This window comes from Dendrobium catenatum, unplaced genomic scaffold (assembly GCF_001605985.2).
Source record: "Dendrobium catenatum unplaced genomic scaffold, ASM160598v2 fragScaff_scaffold_547, whole genome shotgun sequence".
NCBI lineage: Eukaryota > Viridiplantae > Streptophyta > Magnoliopsida > Asparagales > Orchidaceae > Dendrobium > Dendrobium catenatum.
Genome location: NW_021319009.1, coordinates 103,507 through 113,753, shown reverse-complemented (window position 1 = coordinate 113,753; position 10,247 = coordinate 103,507). Strand labels below are relative to the sequence as shown.

General features: G+C 35.1%; 1 protein-coding gene across 2 annotated transcripts in view; it reads right to left on the bottom strand.

The window, feature by feature from the left end:
- Positions 1 to 7,142, bottom strand: part of LOC110106316 — a 27,371-nt gene extending 20,229 nt beyond the window's left edge. The window contains exon 1 of one of the 2 annotated variants that reach the window (XM_028694767.1): positions 6,715 to 7,142. In XM_028694767.1, coding sequence (XP_028550600.1) covers positions 6,715 to 7,032 — 318 coding nt within the window. In that variant the 5' untranslated portion in view covers positions 7,033 to 7,142. The remainder of the gene's footprint in view (positions 1 to 6,714) is intronic. The other variant, XM_020836184.2, reaches the window with a different exon arrangement.
- Positions 7,143 to 10,247: the final 3,105 nt, after the last annotated feature.

Sequence of the window (10,247 nt, the reverse complement as noted above, 5' to 3'; positions counted from 1 at the left end):
AAATTACTCCTGAAGTCAATGACACATTGAAACATTTAAAGATGATACAGTTTTTGGAATTTCCTGGGTTTGAGCAAAATGTCCCTCTTATTTATGAGCTGATCTCAAGGTGGGACATTTCAAAACAATGCTTTGTTATAAAAGGTCAACCCATTCCTTTCACTGCTGATGAAGTGGCCCTTCTCACTGGTCTGCCAAATAAAGGAGAAGAAATATCCTGGCATTGTTCAAAAATTTTATTAATGTATTACACTATTATTCATTATGATATTGTTCAAAAATATTTACTATTTAGGGAAGAGGAAGATAACTAATAATGAGGAAGAAGAAGCTGATTGGGAGATATTGGACTCTATAGGAGAGGGGGAAGAGGAGAGAGCAGCTTATCATAATGATGATTCAAATGAAGACCCCCTTAGTGATGACTGATGAGTGATGATAATGCTGATGACTAGTGAGTTGTTAACTTTTTATGTGATATGTTAATGTCATTGCTATTTATCTTGTGCATTTTTATGTTTTATATATTATTTACTCATTAGTATATACAAAATTTATTATTTTATGTTTACGCAATTTTTTGATTTTGAGGCTTACGCCTCGCCTCACGAACGAAAAACGCCTCAATACCCGAATACACAATTTTAAACCTTGGTTCCAACAGGGGTTTTTGGTGTCTCATGTTCAAGGGTTTTGTTCTTATAGTCAGAGTGGGGTTGGAATTTTCCAATAGTGAGACGACCAGTCATGGGACCATGTGGTTTGTTTTGAGGTTGGTTGGAGAAAGGTATAAAAGGATTAGGTCGAGAGTCTTGGCTTTTCGAGTGGGCAGGGTTCTTAGATTCTTTTAGATCTAGCACAAGACTACAAGCAGGCTCTAAGGTAGTAATTCCTCTAGCAAAGAGTTCATTTCGAAGGTCTTCCATAAGTCCAGCTCTAAACATGAAAAGAAGTTGGGTAGGGGTGGTGGTCTCTTCGCCACTACAACAGATCATAAAATCATCAAAAGCAGATATGTATTCCTAAAATCGCCTTTATTTATAGAAATAGGGAAATCAAATATAAATAAACTGAGATTCAAATATATACAAGTCCTAAAATTCTATCATCATATTTTAAAAAAAATGAAACAACCCAAAAAGTAATAATAATGCATTGAAACTTAAGTCAAACCCTAAATATAATGTAAAATAGAAAGATGATAAAGGTCAAAATGATATCTAGACTATCTTTAAGGAGTCATTTTAATCGCAAATTATAAATGACTCCTCAAATATGACCCAAAATAACCCAACGGGATTACATTAGAGGGGTCAAAGGACTCTTTTGGATTAGAATTAAATAGTTGAGGGATAAAAATGAATATGTTAAATAGTCGATGTCTATAAAAGTACTAAAAAAATTCCCCATAAATAATCAAAATGAATATGTTTACTAACCTTGGTCAACCTATTCCAACAATCTAAAAGTCTGGGGTAGTAGAAAGGGGGAAGATACTTTTACTTGAGCTCCTGTTTCATTGTTCTCCAATCAATGATAGGTTATTCTCCTCGAGTTTCATGCATATATTCAAGGTTAGTCCAGTACTGACTAGCTCTACCGATCAACTTCATTTTAGCAAATATAACTTTTCTCTCCTCTGAAATGTTATACCACTTAATATGGAGTTTTCCAATGACCAAAGCTCCATTTGTAGTACATCCCCAAGATCTTCTTTGAATCCAAAAGGCACAGGATGTAATTGGTAGGAAAGTGCACATACATTGAACAATAATATCTAATGAGTTTTTGAGTGTCAAACTTATCACAAAGCATCTGCCAACAACGCTGTATGGTTTGTGATCAAATAATAAGTAATTTCAAAAGTAATATAACTAGTAAAAGACTTTAGTAAATTCCAAATTGTAGCATAAATAAATGATTAATACACTTACATTAATAGCTATCCATTCTTTAAGCCAATCCAAGAAAACTTGGAGGTCAAGGGTACCATTAAAAGAAGGGGCATCTATTCAGATGTTCTTGAGTAACTGCACATCCATACTTGTTAACGGCGAATGGAGCACCATGACGCAAAGGTCCTATTTGAGCCATGGAGCATAGCATACGGCACGGCGCGTGCCATTTTGAACATGGCGCAAATTATAAAAGAATTATAAATAATAAGCATGAATATGAAATATCATTAAATTGAAAGACAAACTATCATAATAACAAGCAAACAACGACAATACAAATAAATATCAATCCAACATAATTTCAAATCTAATAAGTAATCAATCTTTATACAACTAAAATATATTTAAATGAAAGTAAATAGCATTAAGAAGATAATAATATGCAATCTAACATTTATCTTAATACTTTTAATATATTTAAAAATTAGAAAATATATTATCTTAAAAAAATATAAAAAAAATTTATTTATAATTACATTAAAAAAAATTAAAACAAATGGCGCACGCTATTTTGCGCCATGGCGCGCTGTTGCACAAATAGCGCACGCCATTTTGAACGTTTGCGCCGCGCCGTGCGCCATGGCACGCTCTATTTTGCGCCATTGACATCTATGTGCGCATCATTATCTCTCCAAATCAGATCATGACCTACGGGTTCCTAATTGGGTCTATGGTTTTGATGATAATGGTCTCTAGGTGATCTGTAGTCAGCTTGTGGTTCTTCGACATACGGAGGAGGTCTAGAAGGAGTGTACATCGTATGGTTTTCTAGCCTTTCAATGTGGTCTAGACGGTCTCCAGCTTATTATCTAAAGTCAACTAACTCACCTTAGGTTTATCTAATTTGGGTCACAATGCCTAATTGTCCAACGATCAAGTCTAAAGTATGCTGAATTTGTTCCGGGTCCATTGGGATACACTTGGTAACACTTAGGGATGTTAAGGAATAGGGGGCAGCACCTAAACCTACATGCTAACACACCTAAAACTCACTAAATGATGAAGGGATATAGTGGACAGCAAACAACAATAATGTAAATGTTTTTATGCGGAGGTGAATGCAACCTAAGACGTCTATTGAATGTGTATGAAGGGGATCCTAAATTTAACTAGCATGCAACCATGTTCTGATACCAAGATGATGTGATACAAACAGGAATTGATAAAATTATTGTAAAGCTTGCTACTTTAAGATTAATGAACCACAAGAATTAACTTTAAGAATTTTCAGTTAAAGTTTGCTTTGGCATGCAATTACAAGCGAGGAGATCAAAACAACTAAAATAAAATAAAAAATTACAATTGACCTTAATTATACCGTAATAAGAATTCACGGGTTAATATTTAGAACATTCACATAGAGTTTCATCTCACTCACACTCTAAGAAAGGCTTTAGCGGAGAGATACTTTCAACAATTCAAACGACGCCACCAAGAGAGATAGGACACCAACAGTTTTGATCCACGGGAAGGTAGTCGAAGAAGGAGACACGGGTGGATGTCCGACGAGTTGCCACTGTCCGGAGGGTCGTTGTTCGTCAATAGTCTCGGCTAGGTGGAATAGTATGCAGTCAACGTAATCGTCGAGGTAATCTTCTAGCTCCTAGTCGGGATCGAAGAATGGCGACTGAAGAATATTGATTTTCCCTTGAGAATCGTACGTGAAACCGTGGTCGACTTCAGGATCGGCCATCCATAAATACAGGAGACTCCTCTCTTAGGATCCTTTGAGGGCCGGCGGTTTGTGAAGGAGGAAGGGAGGGAGGGGCCGACGGGTGGAGAGGATTTGAGTAGGGGAGGGGGGTGGCTAGGGTTAGGAGGGTTCTTAAATTTTGGGCTAGGGAGGTGGAAGGAAATAATTTAGAAATCTTAATTTAATTTCAGATTTTCCAAAAGGGAGGGAAGGGAATAATTTGAACTCAAAATAGGACTATAGGAACCGGCGGCTTAGGAGGGATTTATGGGGGAGTTTAATTGGAGTTTAGGATTAAATTCGAGAAAGAAAAGACAAAGGGGGGTCGGCCATATGAGGAGGGAGAGAGTGTGTCTAGGTTCAATGTATGTGGACCCTTGACTTTAATTAGAGATTGAAATCAAATCTAAAATTTAATTTCAGATTTGATTTAATTGAAGGGGTTTCCTAAATTAGTTTTATCAATAAGGAAAGAGTTTTAAATTCAAATATTGATTTGAATTCAAATAGGAAACTTTCCTAATCAATAATAGGCTATTTTAGGAAGGTGATTAAGGAAAAAATTGAATTGGAAATCAAACTTGTGGGCACTAGTTGGCTGGCGGCTTGGAGACCTTGGGAGGCCGGCAGCTTCGAGTGGTGGGGCGGCGGAAAGGGGAGGGGCGTCGGGTTTAGAAGGGGGGACGAAGGGGGAATTGAAAACCGGCGGGTTTGGGATGGGTTAGGAGGGGTGGCCAGTGGTGGAGGTAAGGGAGGGGGAAGATGGATCAACCACAAGATACTAGTCGCGAGCCTTTGACTCTTCCGAAGACTGACGGGTATTGCAATCACCCTCACCTAGGGTTCTCTTTCTTCTCTCAAAGCTACAACATTGAAGAAGACAAAAGCTAAGAATTTTATTCATCAAATCATCATCATAATACAATAGAAGGGTCCTTATATATAGGCTTCAACATGACAAAAGAAAAAGGACTAAAATGCCCTTAGGGCTACAACATAAAACTAACTACCCATAGGGGTAAAATATGAAAAACTGAAATATAAAAATAAACAATACATAAAATGCATCAAAAATAAAAGCTCCTGATCATGGTTGTCGATCTCTGATGTCTTCTCTGATATACGCGCCAAAATCTCCTACTGATGTCCTCATCACATTCTCCTCCACTTCTTCCGGCCATCATCAGGTCTTCTTGCAACCAAATGAAGCCCCTCTTCTAGCCGGCCTGCCTCCTCCATTTCTTCCATCCGCCGTCAAGACTTCTTGCAGTTGTCTGAAGTCTTTTCTTCTAGTCAGCCTGTTGTCCAATTGCCCCCATCCTCTTTTCCTAGACATCCATTCCTTCTTCCAACCGGCTTGAAGGTTACAGAGTTCCATCCAAGCAGTCTTGATGGTTGTCGTTCTTCAACTAGCACTCTGAAGACTGCTGCCCCAAGCCACCAATAACTATAGTTTCTTTGTCCCTGGTCAAGAAATATGCATCAAGATAAATCTTTGAAACATCTTTAGCCTTCAAGAAGACTTGTCTCGACTAATTCTAGATTATTAACCTTCTTTTTGTTTTTGTACACATTATTAATGTCATTAAGACTAGCCATTACTAATTCTACATTATTATCCTTCTTTTCTTGGTTTTTGTACACATTAACAGTGTCAATTAGCTTAGCTAAAAATAGGAAATCAACCACAAGATATATATTTTTGTTGGGGGCAAATGGGTCATCTAGAAAGGCAAGAAACAAATGATTGTGGTTGAAATTGAATATAGAGCTATGGCTCATTCTACATATACAATTTACTGGATATAAATTCTTTTAAGGTAGTTTGAATTTTTGTCACTCAACCTATGACACTATATTGTAACAATCATGATGTCATTTACACTGCCAACCATCCTATTTTTCATGAACATACTAAATATATTTAAGTGTGACGTCACTTGACGTCACTTCATTCAGGATGTTGTGTCATCCAAGAAAATTATTACTCATATTTTAAATTTTGAGTAAGTGGCAAACCTCTTTACCAAAGCTCTAAATCACTACCTTTATCTCATTATGTAATAAGCTGGAGCTAACATGTATATATATATACTCTCTCTTAAAGGAAAGTATTCACATATTAGGCAGGTAGTTATATTTAGAGATATTAGCATAATATTAAGAGACATACTTTTTTCATATTACTATTCTCCTTTATTTGTTTCCTTTCTTGTACTCTCCACTATTTTATTTATAAGCTCAAGTGTATATAATAAAGATATACAAAAGTTACGCCCCAATCAACAATAACAATTAAAGTCAAAGTAGGTGATTAAAAATGAATAAATGCCTTAAAGAGTATTACGTAATAAGTGAATGTCCTGGAAATTTAAAACTTAATTTTTTATAAATTAGCATTAGAACAAATTATGTAATATGGATCTATGTGTTGGATGGTTGAAAAGAAGGCAAACATGGCCAAATAGTTAAAAAGTGAATGTTAGCATAAATGTATGATAAAAGTACGAAGAACTTAGTATGAAATGATTACATTAAAAAAAGCGCAAATCTAAAATGTAAAATATATTAAGGTAGTTTAAGTATGTATAACACAGGCAGAAGATACGCCATTTAGATGGGTGAATATAGCTAACTTAGAAGAATTAGAAGCAAAATGGGCCACCTCATTCAACACTAAACAAGAATAAATGGAGCATGAGAATTCATAAAGCTGATTCAAAACAATCAAGATAAGCCATTATCATCATCATTTTTCCTTGAGTGTAAGAATACATAAAGTTTGTTATCAACAGAAGAGAATATCGGAATTCTACCTCAAAAGGGATGTAGGGACGAAGGGGGGTTCCCTATCGTGTAGAACGTACCGATCAACTGTTTCTGGTAGGGCTCATCATACTTAAAATAAAAAACGAAGAAAGGAAAAAAAATGGCATTTATGACATTTCTACAAACAACTTGTGTAACTCTCTGACCTATGCGAAAATAAAACCCAGGCCACCATCCAGTTCTTCGAGGAAATCCCATCAAATCTATGTAAAAATTAGAACCAAGAAACCGCACCTTCCAACGGGAAATGGAAGAAGCCCTCGCGTTTTCTTCCTCTTCTTCGCTGTCCACTGAACTCTCCCCTTCACCATCCTGCTCTGCCCCTGCATCATCATCAGAGGGCCTGTAATCCTCATCTTCCTCGTCGCCAGCTCCGACGAGGCGCTTATCCTTACTCTTCTTTAGGTCCCGCGCCTTCGGCGGCTGTTTGGAAGAAGAACCGATAAGAGAGAAGGCAAGATGGGGAAGCCCAAGTGTTTCCAGCCTTGCTTTGTTCTCGGCGATCCTCGTGAGCCTACGCTTCTCGTACTCGGATATCCCTTCGTCCCCCATTTCATTCTCGTTGATCGCGCTCTAGCGTGATGAATGTTCACTACCTTCCAAGCTGCTTGACGAGGGCTGGGTTTCTGAACGCCGAGAGAAAAAAAAAAAAAAAAAACTGCACGCATAGGCAATATTTATGTTGAGAAATTTGACTTTGTATGGATAACTATATAGCTCATATTTAATTTATTTGAAAAAAAAATCTAAAAATTTATTTCAGATCAACAGTTCTAAAAATTACATATATCTGATTAGGAACACAAAAACATAATTTCTAACCTAGTTTTAACCTAATTTGACATTGAACTTTGTTCAATCAAATTTTGAAGAGGTCTGAAAATTGTTTAAATATTATTCGAATATGGTTCAAAAACATGTTTAAAATGAGTTTGAATAAGTTTCATTATGGTTCAATTAGATTTTAATATCATCTAACGTGATTATAGTAGATTCTAATATTATTTGGCTTGGTTCAAATTTGATGATAAAAAAATGATTTGAGTCAGATTAGAACAATATTTAAGATTTGAACATGATTTGAAACTATTTAAATCAGATTTTGATCATGTTCGACTCTTTCTTTCAACTGGTGTTTAATGTAGTGCAAGATTCGAACAAGTTAGAACAAGGCTTGAACTTTGTTAAGATTGTGCTAGAAAAGTGCAACTTAATGATCATTTTTTTTTACATTAACCAACACTATAGAATATCATTGGTAGAACATCATTTATACATAGTTTTATAGTTACCTTCATAGTAACATTATTTAGAATATACATAGCTAAAGCATTTAAGATGTCTTCTAAGATTGTTGAATATATAACTACATAGAATATTAATAACATAACTATAAAATTTAAGATCGTATTTTAACATAGCTACATTCACAAAAATAATTTAGAAGTCTAGATAAATTTAGTGTCAATCACATGAAATACTTTATATATTAAGGTTATAAGTTTTTAGAGAACAAGGCCATACAAAACTTGTCTTTGAAGAACTAAATGTGATCATTTGTAATTTAAAGAAGTTCCTTCTTTATGATCAAGTATTTAATGTAATTGATAGCATACACTCTATGTTCCTCACTACAAAACAATACAATTAAAATTTTGTTAGTGCATGAGTTTTAGAAATATCATGATGAGATAGCATTGATCCACAATTTAAAGATTTCATTTAAGACAGCAATATCTAACTCAAATGTTTTGGCCTAAAAGCAAAATGCATCAATAGGTTAAAAAAATAATAAGTCGTATTATAAATAATAATGTATCAATACGGAACATGATTTCACCATACTATAACATAGCATTAGGATTGTTACCTTGTTATTAACTAATTTGTGAGTGTATGTTGTTACTAAAAACATATCATGCTAGCACTTCCCATTCAAGTCTTCCTATCTATTCAGTTCTCTATAACACTTAGCATCCAATCTTGAACTAGGATAACTATTCTTTAGCTAAAGAGAAGAGAAGGTCAATCACATATTGATCCATTAACCTAGATGGATTTGTGAGATCACAAGCTAAATTCTTCATATTCCTCTTAGATTTCTCTTATATGCAACACTATTTACATATGTTTAATTTAAAAACTAAAGTCCTTATGTGTACTCATCATTTACAAGCTCCTCTTTGTGTGTCCTTTTCATTGTCTATCTCAACTCCTTGCGTATAATCTTTATTTAAAATCTCAATTTATTATATCTTCTCTTCATATACAAGCTAAACTCTTGCATCCTTTTATTTACAATCACAACAGGTGGAGTAATGTGTTTTAGGTCTTCATGATGAAATCTTTACCAATCCTTGTATGACTACTTAATTCATTATCATGACTCACTTGGGTGGCAAAATCTCTTATACCTTTTTATGTACAAACTAAATTAGTACATCCAATTTTGCTTATTTTTTAGTTGATTACTCTTTAATTCTTGAACTTGGCAAAAAGCTATTCTAGGTCATTGGCAGAGATCATAGACTTATTTTGGTTCTTTCTTCCATGCACCCTCTCCTTTGGTTCCTTAGCTTGACCATGACACTTTCCATTAAAATCTGTTAGGGTATATTTCTCCTTCACAACCCTAATAGGTAGAGGTTGAGGATGTGTGTATACAATAGACTTATAGAAGTATTCCTCATTAGGATTGTGCACTAGTGTAGGGTTAATTATTGCCTATAAAAAAATTATTTAATGTAACATTTGAAGTTAGTTGCAACTACTTCTTAACAAAAACAACCACTAGAAATATCCATATCACTTATATCTTTATAGTTTAAAAGTGGCAAATAATGTTTGATTATGAGCCCTTCATTGTGCTTCAAGCTCAACATCTTGGTAAATTTATCTCTAAAGAATTTATCACAACTCTTCCCTAGCTTTAAAATGGCTTCATAAGCCAAATATTGTAATGATATAGAAAATCAACTAATAATGTATTAAGCTAGTGTTCATGGAGAAAATTGATCACCTAGTTATCATGGAGCAAATTAATAATTTGTTATGAGACAGAAAGGAATGTGCTGCCTAGTGTTAAATACATGACAATGAGATCGGAGGAGCATTTTAACTAAGAGCATGTGAGATTGGACACCATAAAATTGTATAGTGATTTAATCAGATGACCAATGTGCCATTGATCAAGAAGTTATTATTTGACCAAAGAATCAATAATAAGGAGAATGACTTATGTTTAAATGACCCTCTTTAGGAGACATAGATGAGATGCCCTTATAATATGTGCTAAAATAATTCTCTCCTTTTATAGGGGAAAATTAATAAAGAAATCAGAATGACGGCACTATGAGGCATTGGGAGGCTTAAAGTTAGTTATTCCCATTTGGACTCCAAATTCTAATTCTTCTTTTTTGCTTTTGCTTGCTTGTTATGTGTGAAATCTGACTGTGTTGATCAATTGGGTTGTCATATTGAGTCAGACCTTAATTCTGTCAGTCGAGCTCACTAAGGGGATACAGGGGGTCCTCCCCTTGCTTGGGTTTGGGTGTTTTGCATCGGATATTTTTTTATACACTTGTATAACACTATGAAGATGTGTACCTGAGTGTTATGCCGCTATATAGTCTATTTGGAGATAGACAGAGAGCGAAGAGCTGCGGTTCTCCAGACCTCGATGTTGCGACATTATTAGTTAGATTGAAGACATAGAGTGGAGAGCCATGGCACTTCAAACCTGGCGTAGCGAGTAAATTTGGCCAGTT